The 22231-nt window shown below is 36.7% G+C and overlaps 3 protein-coding genes and 1 long non-coding RNA gene across 6 annotated transcripts; 1 reads left to right on the top strand and 3 right to left on the bottom strand.

The window, feature by feature from the left end:
* Positions 1-1967: 1967 nt before the first annotated feature.
* Positions 1968-6275, bottom strand: LOC140015693 (uncharacterized). Of its 2 annotated transcripts, XM_072068459.1 has the most exons (5): positions 6159-6275; positions 2997-5617; positions 2711-2914; positions 2402-2587; positions 1968-2323 (listed from the first exon to the last, which is right to left on the bottom strand). In XM_072068459.1, the coding sequence occupies exons 1-3, from the start codon at positions 6160-6162 to the stop codon at positions 2711-2713; spliced, it is 2829 nt and encodes a 942-aa protein (XP_071924560.1). In that variant the 5' UTR covers positions 6163-6275; the 3' UTR covers positions 1968-2323; positions 2402-2587. The 2 variants fall into 2 exon arrangements, with proteins under 2 accessions (XP_071924560.1, XP_071924559.1); XM_072068458.1 differs by having other exon boundaries at positions 2997-6275.
* A 1593-nt stretch (positions 6276-7868) lies between these two features.
* On the top strand, positions 7869-9585 carry LOC113713176 (UDP-glycosyltransferase 88F5-like). The gene has a single exon (XM_027236817.2). The coding sequence runs from the start codon at positions 8023-8025 to the stop codon at positions 9463-9465; it is 1443 nt and encodes a 480-aa protein (XP_027092618.1). The 5' UTR covers positions 7869-8022; the 3' UTR covers positions 9466-9585.
* Positions 9586-10858: 1273 nt separating this feature from the next.
* LOC113713177 (transcription factor bHLH80) lies at positions 10859-14782 on the bottom strand. Of its 2 annotated transcripts, XM_027236819.2 has the most exons (5): positions 13928-14779; positions 12186-12329; positions 11889-11954; positions 11531-11599; positions 10859-11291 (listed from the first exon to the last, which is right to left on the bottom strand). In XM_027236819.2, exons 1-5 carry the CDS (start codon positions 14441-14443, stop codon positions 11244-11246), a joined length of 843 nt encoding a protein of 280 aa, XP_027092620.1. In that variant the 5' UTR covers positions 14444-14779; the 3' UTR covers positions 10859-11243. The 2 variants fall into 2 exon arrangements, with proteins under 2 accessions (XP_027092620.1, XP_071925277.1); XM_072069176.1 differs by lacking the exon at positions 10859-11291 and having other exon boundaries at positions 11536-11666; positions 13928-14782.
* A 5376-nt stretch (positions 14783-20158) lies between these two features.
* On the bottom strand, positions 20159-22101 carry LOC113713663 (uncharacterized). Its single transcript, XR_003453607.2, has 2 exons — positions 21964-22101; positions 20159-21056 (listed from the first exon to the last, which is right to left on the bottom strand). It is a non-coding gene; the product is annotated as an uncharacterized lncRNA (long non-coding RNA).
* Positions 22102-22231: the final 130 nt, after the last annotated feature.

Raw genomic sequence — 22231 nt, 5'->3', positions numbered from 1 at the left:
CTCAAATTTTGCTTAACATCTAATACTATACTTATCAATATCCCTAAACTCCAATTCCATCTTTTTGATACAAAACATACTAAGGTGGCGTTTGGTTTGCACATCAGAATCGGATTTGGATTCAAAATCGGATATCCTAGGTTTGGAATGAGGTCATTCATTCCAATACATTTGTTTGGTTCAAGTACTTGGAATGTGTATCATTACTATAGTTGATGTTTGGCTCGTCGACTCTTTTGGAATAAAATATAATAAATATATTATAAACTACATCGTAAATGATAGTTATTGGCTCTTTGTAAATGGGATTTAAGAAATTTCCACTAATTAAATATATTAGTATAAATGTATTAGTAAATTTAGTCTAACTAATTAATAATTTCTATTAGTAAACATGTATAATTATTAGTATAATAATATTAATTATATTACATAAATTAATATACATTATATAATACATATAACTAATAATAATATTATTATAAGTTTGTAACTAATTAAATTAAATATTATATATATAATTAAATGTAAATATACAAATGTTATAATATAAATATATAATTATAATGATATAATATATACAAATATTAATTATACTACTATTTTATATAAATATAATATATATTACATATTAAATAGTTATTATTATATATTATTATATTTAAAATAATAAATATAATTATAATTATATAATTTAGGGTTAAATACCAAAAAACTCCCTGTGGTTTGGCTAATGTTCACTTTAACTCCCTATGTTTTGGAAACCTACAATCTGACTCCCCGTAGTTTCAACTAAAGTGAAATCTGACAGAAAACATCCATAATAACGGATTTTGAGTTGCACGCATGTCTGCTGAGAGTTTTGGTTGCATTACTTCTTCCACTTGGCAAAAATACCCCCGTGTGTTTATCAAAACCATTCTTCCTACCAGATCTGTTCTTCTCTAGACCACTTGACCCAAACTTGCAAGAATTCTGCTCATAGCATGCAATCGATTTGGGAAGAGAGGTAAATAGTCTTGAAGTTGGCGCATCCTGAAGCCAAAATCGCAGGCATTCGAAGCAAAATTGCAGCCATCCGAAGCCATCCGAAGCCATCCGAAGAATCGATATGAAGAAAAATTGGTGAGTTTGGGTATGCTCATAGCATGCAATCGATTTGGGTCCACAATTAAGGAGTCTTGAAGTTGTTAATTTTGAGATGTCTTCAGGAATGTCTTCCTCAAGTTATAAAAGTGGGAATGGAAGTAGGCATTTGAGATATCAATATAGGCTATGTAATTGTGGAAGAAAATCTAAGATAAAAATTGTTGAATCAGAAAAACCAACCAAAGGCATGTTGTATTTCGTTTGTGAGAGAGATGAATGTGGCTTTTGGTCTTGGTGTAATCCAACTAGCCGAGAGCAGCCAAGGTGGGAAGCTAGTGTTGGAAAACCAACTGAGGAAGAGCGACCACGTATGGAAGCTAGCATGATGTCAAAATGGCAGAAAGTGGACGAGGAACTGAAGAGCTTGAAGTTACTCGTTTGTTGTTGTGTAATGGTGACTGTGTTTTCTTCACTCTTAGTGTTGATGTCCAAGATGTGAAATTGATATGTTAATCTTTTGTTTAGTTCTAGTAGTGACGTTGAATGGGGAAGGAAAAGTGTAGTGAAATTCCAATGATGATTCTGTGTTTTGCTTTGTAGAAATGAAAAAGAAAAGTTGCTTCATTGTCTTTATTGAGATGGGCTATGTCTCTGTTTTGCCATAGAAGAGAAATGAAACTAAAACCTGTAGAAGAGAAATGAAATGGGATTGGATTGGATATTCCATCTATTCATTCACACAAGAAGGAAATTGCAATGCCTGCTGACCATTCAACAGCATGATAATAAACCGGAGGCATAATGCGATCTATCTTGCTTTTATATTCCATCCATTCATTCGCACAAAAAACAACCATTCAGCAAGAAGGGAATTGATATGCCTGCAAAATGATAACCATCAACCATCTTTCCATTCATACAAAAATAGCCATTCAGATCGCCCTTACAAAAGTAGAACAAATCATTATCTATTAGGCAAATTCTGCAGTCATCCAAGTCCAAATCATTATCTATTAGGCAAATTCTGCAGTCATCCAAGTCCAATTCAATTCAGTCACCAAAAAATGCCAGTTTGGGCATATTTGCAGTCATACGAATTACACACACATACAATTTAGGAAAATGGATTTGTTCTTGATCTCCTGACCCTTATTTTATGCAGCACATCAGCAACTGTTGGAGGTTTAACTCTCCCACCAACAACATTTTTAACAGGTCCTCCAGCTGTAGCAGACTGTTCAATGAAATGGAAGTATGTTAGTAACAGGACATAAGTTTAAATCTATTATGTACTAAGATTCATGAATGATACCTGAGAAGCTGCAATTTTTCTAGTGATAACCCTATTGACACTAGACATTGTTGGTTGAGTATATGCTTTTCTCTTTGAAACTTTTGATTTAGATGGAATGGGATTATCAACTGGTTCTGAAGTGCAACCAGCATAGTGGTTAGCTCCCTGTGGCTCTGAAGTCTGACCAGCAGGCTCTTGATTTGCCTATGACATCAAAACAAATAAGTTATCAACTGGCTGTAAAAGAGCCTAAGCCACGTATAAGAAGATTGTAACATAACAGGACATATGTTTCAAGTATTATGTACTAAGAATTATGAATGATACCTAAGAAGCAGCAAATGTTCTAGTGATAACCCTGTTGACACTAGATATTGTTGGTTGAGTATATGCTCTTCTCTTTGGAACGTTTGATTTAGATGGATTGGGATTATCAACTGGCTTTTCTTGAGGGGCTGGTTCTGAAGTGTGCCCAGCAGAGGGGCTAGTTCCATATGGCTCTGAACTCTCACCAGCAGGCTCTTGATTTGCCTATGACATCAAAACAAATAAGTTATCAGCTGCTAGTAATAAAGATAAAGAAGAGCCTAAGCCATGCATAAGAAGATTGTACCTTGTTAAATTTGGAATTTGGATGAATTGAATTCTTGCAACTTCTTGAATTGTGTCCAGGCTTGAAACATTTCTTACAATGCACAGTAAGTCCCTTTCTTGTGGATATTTGTCCCTTCTTTGGTTCATCAGGTGCTCTCCTCCGCACCTTCTTTGGCCTTCCAGGCATCTTTCTTATCAATGGAGGATTAATTGGCTCTTCATTGGCCTTCTCCCAATACCTTGCACTTGGTACAGGCATAATTACATGCCTGTATGTCTTTACATATGCCTCTTTGCTGTAGCATTTGTGGACAAAATCAATAATTGGCCTTTTACGTGCTTGTATTGCTGCACATGCATGTACACATGGATAACCTGTTAATTGAAATAACCCACATGTACAAGTCCAATCCTGTAGGTCTACAACTAAGGTTTTGTTAATACCACAATCAACTTCATATATCCAACCATTAGCCCATATAGCAACACATGTCCTACTCAATCTTACATTATTTTCAATCTTCTCATGGATGTTTGGACATATTTTACCTTGAAATTTTTCCATCCCAGTCCTCTTTATCTGGAATCGTTGCATTAGTCTTCTTCTGATCCATTCAAACATCCCAACCACAGCCAACTCCCTTGCTGGAAGAATGTAATTGTTAAACGACTCATTTAAATTGTTAACCAATATGTCACACTTACTTCTTCCACTGAAGTGTGATCTGGCCCACATAGTTGGTGGAAATTTTGAAAGCCATGCTGATGCTTGTGAGTCAACTTTTTCCATGTCTTTCATTGCCAGATGCCAGTCTGCCTCATTTCCAGTACTTGCACATGCCCAAAACATGTCCTTCAGCTCTTTTCCTTTAAATTTTTTGCTGAAGTTTTGATACATATGTCTTACGCAGAACCTATGCTCAGAGTCAGGAAAAAGCTCTCTAAGAGCTTGAACAAGTCCTTTTTGTCGATCTGAAATAAATGTCCAGGGTGTGTTGTCCATCCCCAATCCTAAATCATCCAGTAGAAGATGTAGGAACCACCTCCATGAGTCATACCTTTCAACTTCAACAGCAGCTAGTGCTATTGGGATCATATTATCATTACCATCTCTTCCTAAGGCAGATAATAACTGGCCTCCAAATGCACTCTTTAAAAAGCACCCATCTAAACCAATAATTGGTCTACATCCCTCAAGAAATCCCTGCTTGCAAGCATGAAGACAGAAGTACATTCTTTCAAATGTACCAGTAGATGCTGTATCAGGTTTGTCAACTTGAATCTTCACTGTGCTACCAGGATTATACTTCAGGATCGTGGCTGCATAATGCCACAGATTATGATACTGCTCCATGTCTAATCCCTGTATATCTTCTCTTGCCTTTCTTTTCGCTCTATACAGCTTAGATGGAGTGACATTGACCATCAAATCCCTTTTAACCTCATTCTGAAAACCAATTAAGTTACACTTAGGATCATCCCTAATCTTAAATTGATATCTTTGGCCAAGATATCTTGCTGTAACATGTTTGTTGTTGTACTCTCTACCACAACAATGCTCACCCTTCAAAGTCTTGATCTGGAAGGTACTAGTCCCTTGAACTTTTGATGCATGGATCCTCCATGAACAACCCCTCTCACACACAGCTGTAATTCGGTAGGAATCATTTCTGACCCACTTTGTTTCATATCCCTCTCTTATATTCCATTCCAACAAAGCCAGCCTGAATAATCTAAAATTTTTGAACTTGTGGCCTATTTTTAGTTCAAAAACAGGCTTCTTAAACTCAACTTCTGGATCAAAATCTAGATATTCTTCAACATTCTCACCATCAGAACCAGTCCTCTCAAGCAGCTCCTCATCTGGGATTACAGGTTCATTCCAATTGTGATCTAATCCAACTACACTGTTCAGTCCTTCAAAGTCTTCTAATCCCTGTTGTTGTTTCTGCTTTCCACTGTCTTGCAAGTGTGAACATGCAGAATAGTACTTGGCTAGTCTTTCCCTCTCCTCAATAGTAGGCTGATCTCTTGCAGCCAGTTTCTTTGGACTTTTCAGATCACCCTTCAGAGCAAACACATGCAACTTTGGCTTCGCAGCCTCTTTCTCAGATGGTTTCACAGCAAAAATATCTTCCTCCTCTATGCTTTCAAGCCCCTCATCTAACCAATCAGGTTTATCCACTTTGTCCGCATGCTCAGAGTCTGCTCTATCTGTAGTTTCTTCACATGCGTGGCTAGCATTTGCACCCTCTTTTTGCAACATACTGGCCCCATCACAATGCTCGGGAGGCTCTTCAAATGCCTGGTCCCCACTTACACTATATATCACCCTTATAGGAAGATGCAAATGCGCGTCATTCATCAACTTAATATCATCATTCCCTGCAATTGGCAGTAATCCAGTTTCCATGTCCAAATCCGGTACACACCACCAAAAAGTGACCCTAGTTGCATCCTTCTCAATTAGCTTGAACATTCTACACAGTCCAACTATGGACAGCTCACTTGGATCTCTATCCTTCCATATGGCTAGCTTGTAGTCTCCTACATAGGCTGTGTTGGGCTCACTTCTAAAAATTCCTCCAAAGTACATGTGTATCTCGACCATTTCTTTTTCTTTTTCTTGTGTGTTGTCTTCTGATAACCAGACAAGTGCAAATTTTTTTTTATTGTTATACACATATATAAAGTAAGTTGATTGTACTTTATGTAATAATTTATGTTGACAACTACTACTCACAAGAATCTGGCCCCATCTAGACATTTAGGAATTGCCAACAATAACAACAATTTCTCCACAGCTAGAATTTAACAACAATCTGGCCCCATGACGGTGATATATTTAATTATTTCTTTCCAACAACTCGAATGGCACCAGACAGCAAGAATTTATCAACCTTTTTCTAATGGCTTTATCATAAAAGTCATATACATCTAGATCTAGACATGCGGATTCAACTATTTATTCACAACAAAATCCAGATTATTCAAACAAACTAAGATATATAAGAAATTGGAAACATCAATCGTAACAATCACAGTCCATCTAAGTCTATAAATAATCATTTCAATACATAGTAGCATACAAATCAAGGTGTTTATGAACATTATTATCCAGATTATTTTCCCAAACAAAGAGATCGTCAAAATAGGATGGATTCAAAGCTTAGAAGCTTACCCATCCTGCTACGGGTCTTCTCCCAAGCCTTCGATATGATACAGTTGATGTCTTGTTGTCCTGTGCTTGCAATTGACGTCCTATTCTGCTAGAAATCTTCACTAATCGTTCAGAAAGTTTTCAATCTAGGGTTTCTTTTTGTCGCCCCCTTTTCTCTCGCTCTCTCCGCCTCTTTTTTTCCAATTCACAATTGCACGAAAGCTTCGAAGGGATGGACTTATAGAAGGGCAATTTTGACATTTTTCATTCAGCCGTTAATTGTGGATGTTTTCTGTCAGATTTCACTTTAGTTGAAACTACGGGGAGTCAGATTGTAGGTTTCCAAAACATAGGGAGTTAAAGTGAACATTAGCCAAACCACAGGGAGTTTTTTGGTATTTAACCCTATAATTTATTAATATTATATACATGTATATATTATAATTATATGCACATATAATATACATTTATAAATATGCATATATTATAAATATATTATTATATAATATTAATAAATTTATATTATATAAATATAAGTATATTTAACTAAATAATTATAATATATATTTATATAATATACTAATATTATAATTGTAATATATTATATATATGTATATATTATAATATAAATATAAATATAAATATAATATATATAAATATTAATTATACTAAATATTATGTAATTATAAGATTTTGGAATCACACTTGGGTTTTGGACAAAACCCACCCTTTTACTAGGGAATGGAGAGATGCTAAATTTTTAGAAATCATTTCAAAATTTCAATTCCCATACCAGTGAACCAAACACCAGTTATAGAGTTTATTCCATTATTCATTCCGATACCCTTTTACCAAACGCCCCCTTAGTCATTACCATAAATACCAACATCCAATATACTCAATCAGAATAGAGTTCAAAATCAATTAAATTCTCTCTGTAGGAATGCAATTGCTAATAACTGCAAATCAAAAATAGAAAAACAATACAATGATAAATATACCCAGAACATTGCTTCCATAACAACCATAATATTATAATCTTTATTTAGTCCCTCTTCCACTTCCCACCCCCTAAATTTTTATTTTTTATCACCGCCACCATCTTCATCACTATCTAGTTTGATAACGAAACCATCATTTATCATTTGACAATTTCAATTTGCTAATACCTATCAAAAATTGAAAATAAAAATGGGCACAAAGAAGATGTTTAATAGTAATGAAAGAGAAAGAATTGAGAATATACACTAAGAGGGGTAAGCAGTGATGGTCGGTATGCATGGTGATTTTGTTGGTGGCGACAATACATATTAGGTCAATGAGTTAAAAAAATGAATTAGAAGGAAAGAAGATACAAGAGGAAAGTGATAGAGAATTAAATGTAAACTACTATAATTTGAATCATCAATTCATAATTGATAATTGATGAGAAATTTTTAATTTTTGTTAAAATTTTTCAATGAATTAACAATTAATGAAAGACATTGTTATCTTTTTATTGCATTAAGAGAGGTCCCGTAATTATATAAACCTCAGGGGAGTCGAGTAAAATTGTTAAAAACCTCTTATGAATTTATCCCATCTCATAAATATGTTCTTGTTTACGTCATTGAACAGGGCCCACAACTTTTAGTTTCTTTCGAGGAATTCTCCTCCCGTCTTACTGCACTGGGACCGGACCGGTGGAGGAAGTCATGGTAGTTCCTAACTTCCTACCTGGTACAAATTATTTTTGTATAGGCGTGTGAAGAGTCAGGACCGCACGCAGGCATCTACTAAAGTAGTTAGGCACACAAGGTAGCAAGAATCTTCATTCATAAGCTCATATACCCATCTCCAGTACCATTCTGCCTCTTCTCAACAACTGCAAATCAGAAGCTAGAAGATGGAGAACACCCTTGTCCTGTATCCAGCACCAGGAATAGGCCATATGATCTCGATGCTGGAGCTGGCCAAGTTAATCCTTCGCCACTACAGCAACAAATTCTCAAGAATCCACATCCTCATCACCACTGGCTTTCGTGACATCAAATCAACTTACCTTGACTACATTTCCAGGACTAATCCCTGCATTATCTTCCACCAATTCCCCTTCATTCAAGCGGATTTCTCTTCTAATCTCAGTCCACCTGCCATTGCGTTCAAATTCATCCGCAAGAATGCTCCCAATGTCCACCATGCTCTCCAGGAAATCTCTAAGACATCATCCATTAGGGCTATGATCATTGATTTTTTCTGCACATCAGCGATGCCTTATTCCAATAATCTTGGCACCCCGGTTTACTATTTCTTTACTTCTGGTGCTGCAGCTCTTGCTCTTTATCTGTACTTTCCCACAATCCACAAGCAAACAAGTGAAAGCTTTAAAGATCTTGTTCAGACTAAGTTTGATGTTCCAGGGTTGCCTCCTATACCAGCAACACATATGCCTGAGCCAGTGCTGGACAGAGTTGACCCTGCCTCTGATGATATACTATATTTTTCTGTTCATCTCCCTAAGAGTAGTGGTATCATAGTTAACACATTTGACGAGCTAGAACCTATTGCTTTGAAGGCAATTACAGATGGTCTGTGTGTTCCTGATGCTCCTACTCCACCCCTATACAACATTGGGCCATTGATAGCTGAAGCTGATAGTAGACCAGCTGAAGATGGTGATGAAGGTATTGACTTGGATCAGAGTGATTGCTTCTCATGGCTTGATAGACAGCCGAACAAATGTGTAGTGTTCTTGTGCTTTGGAAGCCGAGGAACTTTCTCAGTTGAGCAGATAACGGAGATTGCTAAAGGGTTGGAAAGAAGTGGTAAGAGATTCCTGTGGGTTGTCAAAAAACCTCAAGGCGACAACAAAAGCACACAGGTTAATGGATCAGGTGGTTTTGAGATTGACAGCATACTACCAGAGGGGTTTCTGGAGAAAACCAAAGGTATAGGCCTGGTTGTGAAGTCATGGATACCTCAGATGCAGGTGCTGAGACACCCTGCAGTGGGGGGATTTGCGACTCACTGTGGGTGGAACTCAATCTTGGAAGCCGTGGTTGCAGGTGTGCCGATGGTGGCTTGGCCGCTATATGCTGAACAGCATGTTAACATGGCTGCACTGGTCCAAGACATGAAGATGGCAATTCCAGTGGAGCAAGGCAATGATGGCATTGCAAGTGCGGAGGAGGTCGAAAAAAGGATTAGAGAATTGATGGATTCAGAGAGAGGACAAGAGCTTAGAGAGCTGAGCAAGATGATAAGAGACATAGCTGTTGAATCTGGGCAACATTTAGGCTCTTCTAGTATTGCCCTTTCTAACTTGATTCGCGTTTTGTTTGGAAACTAAAAGCAACCAAAATTCCCCAATCCCTCCCTACATCTTTCAGGGCTCCCATTTCTTTGGCTAGACCCAAAAAGCTTCAAGTCTTTGAGCTGTATTTAAGATAATAAAACATTGATTATCGAACTCTGTTCATGGCACAAGTTATTCTACTAAGTTGATTAATTAACTGATTCAGAACATTAGTTCACCTTCACCAGCAGCAAATCAAACAACTGCGCCAAGATCGTGTACTTTCTTTTGATTGATCTTTCTTGTCAGGTCCTTTTCTAAGCATCAGATATCAAAGAGAACAAAAACGTAACAGAAATCTTTCCTTATCACATCATGTCGCCCAATTTACATAGGACCGTGAAGCTTTCAGCCAGTATATTATTTCGCAAGGAAAAAGACCTACACTTCCAAAAGCTAGAAGACAGAAATGTCTTTGCACATAGATACAGGCCTTTCACATCACCCACATCAATCAGTTTCAATAATTGCTTGTTACGAAAGATTAATTTCTGTGGAGACATCGAAAATGGTTACTTCTACCAGTTTGATCTTTGAAGCAACACTACATTTTGGTTAATTGAGATCCTCAAACGCCCATTTTGTCTATTCCTCAAGTTAAACTGTCAAACCCCAAAGCTTGTAGTCTTCAACCAATCTAGCACACAGCCTACCTATAAACACTACTATCACTATGTATAATCTGATGACCCTAACGAAGACCATACTGGAGTTTTAACCAATGCAGTTACTTGCATTCGTTTTCTTATGTAAAGACTATTAAGACATTCTGCAGCTTCAGGACAAGTTACAGAATTTCATACTAAGATAGAGAAACAAGACTCGTTTGTTTCACCAATGCAGACCACTTCTTTTCCTTTTTCCCAAGATTGAAGATTTGATACCACAGTTCAAAAGAGACTTGGACTTTAGAATGGACAACAATAAGCTGTTATGGACAATCAGTTAACTTTGCAAGCCTAACAGGTTTGCACATAAAACCACCCAAGTTTATAATCAACGTATCAAAAAGCAGGGTCCAGAGCTAAAGCATTACAGACACAAAAACATATAGACCTAAAGCATTACAGACACGAAAACATATAGACGGTACTTCGGGAAAAATAGTAACTATACCATTTGGTCCTAGGATACTGCAACTATGAGACAAATTCCTCGCTTTCTATATATTACTGCTTCAGTCTCAAATTGGATGTGTTTGCTTGCCGTTTTGTTCTCAAACAGCAACCTTCAAAGTATCAGTGCATTTTGTATTTCTGTGCGTTTTGAATGGAATTTCACAGTTTTAGTTGCAGCAGATGCAAGAAACAGAGTAGCTCCCAAAGGAAGCCCCTTCACTTGAACGAGTCAAAAAGGGACATAAGTATGTCATGCAAGGATTATGTAATTGATTACAAACTTCTGGTACTACCAAAAGTTTTATTGATTAATATCGCCATGGTACATGCAGTCTTTATGGCAAACGAATTTCACCTAAAATAAGAAGCAAAACATAGATAGTTTCCGGACAACATGCTTGAGCAAAGAGGTAATTTACATGATATTTGACATCTACCACAAAAGCATCCAAGAAAGTAGACTCGGTGGTAGACTCGGTGGTAGACAGTGATGGCACTACGGTGTAGATCTTATAGTACCAAGCTCTTTTTTAAGTAGCAGCATCCACAGGTGTAGAAGAAACTGAAGCACAGTAGTGTACCATATTTTCGCTAATACTTCGACATAATTGCCAATTCACTTCAGCTCACTCGGAAAAAGTTTCAGTTCTGCAATTACTCTTTGGCAAAGCATTTACATTTCTTTTGCTGCTCCTTGAGTTCCTGCCACATTTTACAATTATCTGTAAGTTGAAATTCTTGCGCTTATTTAGTCAATATATAATATCTTTAAAAAAATATACAGCTGTACTAGTGCATACTTCTTGTCAAGTTGTTTGTCCCTAAAGCATAAACGGTGAGAGAAGATGGTAACGAAATTTGTTATTATTGCATCCTAACACTCTTCTGTCCAGTCTTTTAGTCAGAAACTTCTCAAACTTATAGACCAGTGCCTCCATTACCTGAATTTGCTTCTGTAGAAACTTGACGTATTCTACTGCCTCTTCTAACATGTCTGCCGTGTTTGTTTGCTGCATGTAATAGAAGCAAAAACTCCCAACATCAAGTTAGGAAAATCGATACAGTCTTGGTATATATCTGTAATATAAATGCCTTCAATTAAAATGTAAACTCAAAGTGAGTAGCTCCGCTCTCAAATTGCTAAAATCTAATGCACAGTACCACATTTAGGTTCAATCTTTGAAAGCCACCCAGCAAACCAGATTTGGTTTTTATTTCTGCATTGACGGTCTTCTGATATATTTTCACAAATCCCAATTTCTCTAATAAAAACTCAATCACACTAGCATGGTCAATTACCTTATCCATATTGGGGACAAGTTCCTGAAGTTTCCTTATCCGGTCACTGATTCGTGTCCTTCGAACCTAATTCAAGAAATAAATAACTCTTCAAGCCAAATAGTGGAAAACATAATATAATAAAAATTTTCCCCAACTATTTGTCACTGCCCCACACACACAACCCCCCCCCCCCCCCAAAAAAAAATTGACCCCATGTACAAACTAATGACAGGAAACTGTCAATTACAAACTGCTAGTCAAAGTTTTAACACAAATAAAAAGAAGCAGAACCTAGAATAATCGGCAAAATCTTACTCTCTCAGCAATGCTACGAGGATGCGTAGCACAACCTCGTTTTGCCCGAACCCTACACAGAACAGCATCCTCCGACAGCTTTTCCATTTCAGAGTCCAACAATCTACCCATTCCAGCATGCAACTGCTCACTTTGCTCTCCTTTCTATGAAGTGCAAAACAAGTTTTGGTCACAATTATACATATAAGGGAAAGCTGGGCAGGTTAAGGTTAGAAGGTTAGATCATCAAGTTAATGGACATGATGAGTGAAGGTATCATCACTATCCACTCTGAGAAAAATGAAGATTTACAGGAAATATATGATATGCATATGTAAATAGACTGTACAAAGACAACAGGGTCAACGGTGCTTATTTAGGTTCATAAGCATACCATGTAACCAATCAACCACACAACTCAGAGGAAGTAGTTAGAAAAAGTCCTCTGTTAAGTAATACGTAGTTACCTGCAGACCAAAAGGTACAACTAGGTAAATGTATTCTAGTGTTTACAATATATAGTGGAAAACCTCCTTTCTGTTTTTCTCAATTTGGTAAGCTAGTTTACATTAAAAGAACAAACAGTAATTACTTCAGAATCCCACTCTTACTGTTTCAAAAGCCAAACATGCTCACCATCAACATATACATCAAGTCAAGATTCATCTTCTAAAATATGACGTGATATATGTAAGCTGTGTGAGTTCTTTTTGAAACTTTGATTTTATATATATAGCTATAGAAACAAAACCAAAGACATATCTAGCAAAAATAGAAAAACATCCAAATTGACAATGATGGATGCATCATAAACACACATGTAAGCACAGGAGAATTTTAGGAGTGAGCCCAAAAAAGAAAAAAACCACAGGTAACCATCAAAGATCACTAGAAGTATTCAAAGTTACAAAAAAATCCACAATCCACGAATAGCATACAAAGAAAAGATCAAGCAGGAGTTTTGCTTTATAGGGTAAAGTTAACAGTGACATAATTGAAGGAGTTCAAAATCAAATTTAAAAGTATGTAATTAGTACAAGTCAATTTTTTCAATTGGCAAAACGCAAAAGGAAAATGCTGCACAACAATTTCGTACTGAACAGGCACCACCTTCCTAACTTGCAGCTCAAATTCCACCAAACTTTTCTCTGCTCTCCTAAACTTGCAATTCACATCAAAAGCACTATCTGTAGCATAAGTACTCCAACTATTCTACAATGGACGTATATGTGGTAAAACTCCAACTCCCTCTGAAGCAAAAGTTGCATGATCTTCCTAAATCTCATCGAATGAAACAGTTTCAGCTACTAATATTTACCTACACTCCTTGGAGCTTCTGCGTCTTTTACCTTCCCTTCAAAAAACCATCAAACAATGTCCATATTATAGATCAACCAAAAGCAAGATCCAAGAGAAAACATGCAATTCAAGTTGCCAGAAGAAAGCATTTAGATCTCATAATTAATTTCAGATGTTTCCACTCCACTTCCTTCTTCCTTTCCTTTTCCTTTTTGCGCCTTTCTCTCGATTTCCAATTTGGAAATTAAGTATGCCCACTTGTCAACTAGTTTCCACTTGAATGCTTATACTAATAGGTAGTTACTGCTACTAGCCAAAGCCTCCCTTTACAAAAATGAAATCCCACCAACTAACAAAATCAACATTTACCAAACAAAATCTTCAAGCTAATAAAAAACAAGAACAAAAGGACATGAATCCTTAGATATAAATGAAGCTAAACTGTGCTCGATTATACAACATACCACTTGAGAAGAAGCTTTTGGAGATGGGTTATTGGAATCAGCCTCTCTGGGCCGCTTGGACGGAGACTCCGACGAAACGTCCAAAGAAGACATCAAGAAATTGTCATAATTGGCCGGAATCCCAAAATTCGAGAAGTACCCATCAGACAAAAGCTCCGCCGGGGAGCTATTCTGCCGGAGCAACCCACTGAGCCCACCTCCACCACTCCCCACCGTGTCCAACATCCCCAGATCAGCCGCATATCTACTACTAGCCGCGCTCGACTGCTGCTGCTGAGTTGACTGAACTGGAGAAGAAGCCGGCGGGTGCAAAGGTGGCTTATTACTACTCGAAGCTAAAACCGGTGGGTCCAAAACGACGTCGTTGTCATCATCATTTTCCAATAGTGCTTCTAACCAAGTCGCCGGAGCTGAGCGAAACCGAGCAAGCCCACCACCACCTCCACCTCCACCACCACCACCGCCTCCACCAAGACCTCTGCTTAATCCGACTCCACCGCCACCAGCCGGTTGCATCTGCCCTCCTCTCCTCTTATTCTTCAGCAATTTTTTCACTTTTTTTTTTTAACAAACTAATTTACTAGTAGTTCCTGTGATAGTGAACTAACTACTAAAACCAGGGAACAAAAAAAAAAGAGAGAGAGAGAGAGAGAGAGAGATGAAGCTCTACTAGATAGTTCTCCCTGTACTTTTGATTATCATCATTTTTTTTATGGGATTTCGCTATTTATTTGGTTGGTTTCAGGTTGGATTTTAGATTGTGGTGGTGTCTGGACTTTTTCTTTTTCTGGAGTGGAGGGTATTATTATCCGTGTTCATACAAAAGTGGTAAAGAAGGACGCTTGGGAGGTAAGTTTAATTTATTTATGGTAAATATGGCTTTGTGTTGCATACACGTAGGGTGGTCATGTGTGTGTATGTCTACCTCATTTTACACGATGACGGGGACCATTGGATCTAAGCCTAAGAACACCATGTTTGCCTTTCAAGAATAATTTTTGTGGTGTTTTTTATTTCTTGGAAACAAAATTGTAGTAGTATAGTTGATTTTTAGGCAGTGTGTATTTGAGATAAAAACTTAGTTGAAAAAAATGTTTTTGAAAAATAAGCCCATGCAAATGAGATTTTTTATGAATTTTCTTTTGTGTTTTTTAATTTTCTATTATATATTGCTTTTTTGAAGCTGTTGTATTTATTTATTACTGAATTAATAGTTATTGGATTTTAATGAAACAAAAAAGAACTTAAACATGATGTTTATGAAGGAAAAATAGCAATATAATAAAAAGTGAGACAGAGAATGGCACAGGATGTGGGACAGAAAATCCGTTGTGGTCATTCTTCGTGTTTGTTTGATTTTGTGATATACACACAAATATATGATTTCAGTTTTGATCTTTTATTTATAAAGTTTGAGTTCTTTAATATAATTCAATGAAATTGCAGTTTAATCAAAGTTTTTTCTTTAGCAACATCTGATATAAAGATGTAACTACAAACTAGAAGCTGAGTAAGAGATAAGAGCATATATTTGCCGAGGAAAAGAAAAATTTTCTATTATAAGTTTTAGCCAATTTGACTGTTGCAAGTTTTTTATTTTTTGTATTTTTTGGGGGGGGGGGGGGAGGGGAGCGGAGGTGTTGGACAATAATTTACATGCAAATATGCATTTCAACTCCAAACTCTTATATTAGAATGCTTAAGTTTTGATTTTGTCCAAATCTTTGCTTAATTATTCAGTTATTTTCCTTGAATATTTCATTTGAAGGGTAGCAAGACACTGTAAGGTTTTTAGATATTTTCTATAATGGTGACAAAATTAAATTGACTTTTTGACATGGAGAAGAAAGCTTAAGGACCATTTCAAGATTTGACGTCCAAGTTATTCTTTAACTCTTCTTTTTCTTGTATATATATTTTTTTAGTTACAAGGAGATTTTGAGCTTTTAAAAATGAGAGTTCGAAAGCAACACAAGAACTTCATGAAATGGCAAGGGATGTAAAAATAACCTAAGATTTTCATAGCACATGTATTGAGCAGTTTGAAATCCTAATTATATTAAAATCCCTTGAATTTAACATAGAAGAATATAAAATTTTAAGAATAAAAAGAACTCAAAAATTATGTCAAGATATTCCTCTAAAATCACCCGGAATTCTGCATCCTTCTATTTTTAGTCTCCAAACACGTAATAAATGGTTGAACTCAACTCATTTTTGCACTGGAGGGTAAATTTTAAGGAATAAATAAAATTTTAAAATTTTTAATCATCCATTCACCAATATTCAATACTCCTACATTATCACATGCCTAAAAGACTCAACTCAAAATTGAGAAGCCAATCTCTTATATGCCCTTCTTGGACAATTTGAACAAGCATATACCCGAAAGAATTGCAAGGCTAATTCTAGGAAAAACAAAAGGAAAAAAAAAACTAGTTGGAGGACAAATAATTGGTACTCTATTTTGAGTAGAAGGAAAATGAAAATACAGTAGATCACCTTCCAAACAATCCCTTAGATGAACGGTACACGCGTAGAGCACAATAGCCCGATTGGAAACGGGTGCGTGTACGGTTACAGACGTATAAAATGTCACTTCCGCCGAACTTTTCACTTCAATTATCAAATCGAACATGCAGCTGGGCGCGTAACTGCCAAATTCCAATTACGGATGGTCTGTTTGTGTAATATGGTCAACGAGATTATGGAAATTGTATTTAACGATGTAGCTTTATCTGAATCTTCTGGAAGAGGCTGTTTTCGGCTCCGTATTAATGGGAGATTTGGAGAAGCGAGTGAAGATGGAGCGTGAGAGAGGGAAACGTTCTACAATATCTCAAAGATTTATGCGAGGATGGGCAGTGTAGTTGAGGGTCACTAGCCTGTGCTTTCCTACTAGAGTTTACCACCGTCGATTTCGATATACGTGGTAAAAGGAATAGAGAAGGAGAGTTGTCATGGCATTTGAGTTTGGAGCAAACAAATAAGTTAGTAATATTTAGGCTAGGTTAATATTTTTTTTGATGTTAATTTACGATGTTGAATGATTGTATTGAGTCTCGACTAATCTAATTTAGAGTCGAACACTATCGGATTCTTTCTTCTTTAGAAGAGTGGTTGATCGTATTATATTCAATGACTATTATGTTGGGTTCCGACTAATTTAAAGTCAAGCATTATTAAATTTCTTTGTGTGGATAACCGATCGCGTTGGATTCCGATTGATCTCAACTCCTTTCGATGGATGATTGATAACATTGGGTCCGATTGATCTAAAGTCGAGCACCATCGGATTACCGTTGGAGTGGCTCTCCTAAATGTTATTTATATCCTCTACGAGATTGGAACCCAAAATTTACTCAAGTGGTAAGAAAATCAATGGCACTTGATCCAACCACCATTGTCTTCTCTTGAAAAATAATCTATTGTTGTTGAACAAGAGAAGTCTGAATTGACTGTGTGATGAATTGCCATGCCTAGGTTATCTCATTATCTTCTTTTGAAAAACAATCTATTGTTGTTGAACAATAGAACTAAGAATTGACTGTATGATGAATTGCCTTGTCTAGGTCATGTATTCTTATACAATAGAACGGCCACGCGTACATTTAGCGTGGCAAAATTGCACCCGTCGTTTGTTTAGAAAATATTATGTTGAGGGTCATTCGATTAAGTAGCCTTAAGGTACAACAAATATTAGACGTGGGCTTTATGTCACTTTACAATAAAAGTGAGCTCACCTTTTTCCTTTTTAGTCTATTATTGTATTTTTGTAAAGTACGGATTAGACAAACCTTTACACTGAAGGTGCTCGAGCTTTTATACTTGATGAAAAAAAAAAGTACAAATGAGATACTCCCTTGGTCGCATTATTATTCTTCTATTTTCACCTGTTTTATATATCAAAATAAGAGCCAACTTTTAAAAGTCAGCATAAATTTTTATTAGCTTGCTCATTTTTTGTCACTTAGAAAAGTTACTTCCCACATACTAGTGCAATCTTCAAAATAATAGAATTTAAATACAGCTACATTGTAAATTCCTTCAATATTAACTTATCATTAATTACACGTTCTTTAAAAAAAAAAACTAATTTTTCAATGAAGGACTCAAATCATGGAATGAAAAGAGCAATAATTCATACATAATACAGATAATTTTTATGTCATAATTACATTAATTGGTAAACAATTGAAGTTTGAGTAGACCAATTGAAATAAAAGGCCAATGAGAGGATATTTCTAAAGAGGAATCTAGTCCAAAATTGAGACCTCATAATCACTAACTAGTCCCTTTCTTCTTTAGAATTCGATGTTCTGGTATCCTATACATAGAGAAATCATACCAAACATTCTGAATTTGGTGGTTAAACTTTATTACTACAATGTAAGGGAGGTCCTATTGAAAATTTGATATACTTCTTCACACAATTCCTTTAATGTAAATTGCACAAATAAACCATTATGTTGCTTCGTAATCACTTAACAAAGTAAAAAAAAAGAAAAAAAGCAAAGGATTAATTTATGTAATTCTTATGTACTTCAAATTGTATTAATTCTAATAGGGTCATTGAAGGTCCCTAATTCCGCTATCAAAATTTTGCTTTCACCTTACAAATAGAGGTGTCAAAATGGGTGATTTGGGCGGGTTTGGGTTGGATAAAATGGATAATGGATATAAGTGAGTCAACCCATTTATATTCATTTAATTAGATGGGTATAAATGGGTAAGTCAAAAAATTACAAACCTCGCCCTTAAACTGAAAAAAAAAAGTTAAGAAATTGCAAAAAAGTTTTTCAACTTTATAAATGCTTATCATCAACCACAAAAATTTGATGATTAAGACAGCAGAACTCCAAAAATGGTCCTCATGCAAAAGTGGGACTTCTGGGGAAGAAAGGAGAGTGAAAGGTGGTCCGGCCGTGGTCTATGCTGGATTCTTCATAGACTTTGCGTTCGAGTGGCAAGAGACTTGTTTCCTTTGTCCTTCAGAAGAAAGACTTGTTTCCTTTCTTTTTAGCCAACTTTTCAATTAATAGCACATTGATTGTCTTGGTTGTCGCAGACCACTTTTGTGGCCAAGATTCGGGCACTTTGGGTGCAAGCTACTAATCAAAGGCCGCTAAATGCACCCCAAAGGGTCAAATTCCGTAATCTTGCAGGTTCTGAATCTTTCCTGTGGCGTATGTCTGGATTGGTATAATCATCCAAATACCAAAACTAATTGTTTTGGGCTCAAAAGAGCTAGATTAGGGAAATACCGACTGAATGAATGGATGTATTTTTAAAATAAATTTTATATACACTAACAGTATTTATATTATTACAATTAAATCTACGATACATTACGTAAAAGTTGAGTTTCAAAATTATGTCATTTATATTCAAGATTAATCCATTTTTTATGACTCTAGACTTCTTTAATGAATCAACGAGCACCAACGAAAATCCTCCAGATCCACTTAGAAACTTAAAAAGGGGGAATCTCTAATTAAGCTTTCTATAGAAACATCCGCCTTTTAAAGATTCAAAGCTGACTGGTGTCAGGCGTAGATTATACATCACAGATGCAAGATTCCACCGAATCATCATCACCCAAATAACATGGGAATCCATCCCATCCTCTATGTCTCGTGGAAGTTACAATAATTTTGTCCTTGCCTAATATTCTTCGATAAGCATGAGAAAATTCTCAAATAGAAGTGCACATGATGCTATTAGGCAAACCTCTCTGCAGGAGAACAGTGGCAGAAGTTGCCATGAGCCAGTACGGCATTCTACAAGTTTTTTTTTAATAACTTTGAACTTCAAAAATCTCTACAAAATTTTTTAAAATATACACCTCCAAATATTTAAAAACACACAAAATTTGTTACTTTCTTTCCTTTCTTTACCTTCCCTCCCAACACCTCAACCCACCATCTCCACCGTCGGCTAACACTTTGCCGAAAATGGCAGCTCCTCCACAAGCAACCTCCATCTTTTTTCACCGCCTTCCCCCTCCCCTTGTGGCCTCTGATCAAGTGAGCATAATTGTTGAGGAGGAGAGGGATGGAGGAGGGAGAAAGAGGGAGAAAGGAAAAGAAAAAAAAAGACTGTTAGCTTCGATCGCTATCAGAGTTGCTGGGGAAGGCAGCCGGCAGTGGGGAGGGGGGGGGGGGAGGAGGAAGAGCACTGGTGGGGTGAGGGAGAAAAAGAGGAGAGGAAAGAAAAGGAAAAAGAAAAAAGTAAAGAAAGAGAAAGTCCTACACATCTCAAAATATTTTTTCTACAAAATCCACTAATAAACTACAATAAAGTTTTATACAACCACCCAAGAAATTCACCATCCAAGCCGGATGTTCTAAAAGAAAGGTCTCAGTCTTGCTATTCAATCATCCAAAAAAATCTACATGCCATATCCTTGCTGATATAGCACTATGCAATCAGATATGACAGAATATTTGTCCTGAGATTTCTCTAGAAAACAAGGCTTCACTTGGCATCCGTGGTTCAATTGCATTGAATATTTTCTCAAAGTGGGCAAGAGTTGGAACTCCAGATAAGAATGTAGTCACCGTGAACTGCAAGCTATACTTTCGATGGCTGCAAAGAAATGTTAGGAAGCAATAAAATTTGGTACAGTGACAAATAAGGACGTAATGTATGTGCTTTTCTATGTTGCCTAAAGTCTTGATCACGTAATTCTGGCTGAATGAGAAATGCAGGGTTACTGAAAGTTGGTTAAAAACAACCAGATTTGTGTAATGAAATACAGGGTTACTGAAATGAATAAGGTATCTGAAGAAGTATATTCAATTGCAGGCAAAAATGAACTTGTTGCTACATAGAATTGAGAACCTGCAGGCCAAATTGAAGTTGTTAGTACATAGAATTGAGGTATCTGAAGAAGTACATTCAATTGCAGGCAAAATTGAACTTGTAAGTACGTAGAATTGAGAATCTGCAGCTGCAGCCCGCAGCATCAGGACTACCTCCACCATTCGTAATGAAATAGCACAGTGATTTTCTCTCCTCTTGCATGAGAAATTGCAAGTCCTGAGGCTGTTTCTAGCAGCATGCTTTGTACTTAAGCACATACATACTCAAATTTGAAAACAGATTGACCCCAGACAGATAACAGCACCTGGAATTTCCCAAAGAGAAAGCCCACAGGGAAAAAAAAAAAAATCAAGAATTCAGCAATTGAAGGAAGAAAAGGAAATGAAAAAAAAATTCATCAAGAGAGAGATAATAATCACTAAACAGGAATAGCAATGTAATAACATCTATAATCTCTTTGCAAGCCAAGAGAGCAATACAACAGAGGCTAACTCAAATAATAAAACCCACCACAGAATTATTTCTAAAGCCTGTGCCTTTTTTTGTTTCGGAGACGACAACAACAACAGTTATATAACATAATCTATTCTACACTGAGGAAAAGTGGGCGGACTTAAGAAGGCTCAAGAATAACTCGGAGGAAACGAAATCACCATCGAACCAAACGGGTGCACAATACACCCATCTGAATTTTTTGAAACAAATCACTTAAACGTGACATTTTCCCTCCCACCCTAAAATGTGACATTTTGGGCTGGTGGTTTTCTAAAGCCTATACAGAGTAGCAAATTTTATCCAAAGCAAAAGGCGGTCTTTACCCGCTCGGACTGGGTACTGATTAGACTCGGTGAGATAGGAAAAAAACAGACGAATAGAGCGAGTCATCCCGATTCAATACAGGAGAACCACCACCACCCCCCCCCCCAACGGCCCCGCAAAAAAAAAAATTTTTTTTGCTCTTCTAAAATTGAAAAAAGAAACCGACGATAACAAGCCAAAAAAGGATGAACAGTAAAATCCATCGGATAAAGTTGTAATTGACACGATACTCAGGAATCGAGTCCGAAAAAACAAAACTACGAAAATCCCATGATAAAACAAAAATCCCAAAATGAATGAACAGTAAATCCACTAGACAATAATCAGCAAAGGACAATAATTGGCGCAACAGTCATGGAATCAAATTCATTAGATAGATGCCAAAACTTTACTCATCCACCGAGAGAGAAAGAAAGAGAGAGCCTCCGGCAAGTAAAGAATGCGGCTGCAGGAGCTAAATGAACGGGGATTCATCAGATCGGGGAGGAGAGGAGAGTCGCTGGTCGGGAAAGGAAGAGGAGAAGCGAGGAAGAAAGTCTTCCCTGCTTTCCGTCTTGGCTTCCGCCGGCGACTCTGCCCAAAAACGACATTTCTCACTTCAGCAGGTGAGTTCTTGACTCAACTAGTTATTTTGACCAATTTGACTGGAAAGACCTTTTG

Source organism: Coffea arabica, chromosome 10c (genome assembly GCF_036785885.1).
Source record: "Coffea arabica cultivar ET-39 chromosome 10c, Coffea Arabica ET-39 HiFi, whole genome shotgun sequence".
In the NCBI taxonomy this organism is placed as follows: Eukaryota; Viridiplantae; Streptophyta; class Magnoliopsida; order Gentianales; family Rubiaceae; genus Coffea; species Coffea arabica.
This window is presented reverse-complemented; position numbering and strand designations above follow the sequence as displayed.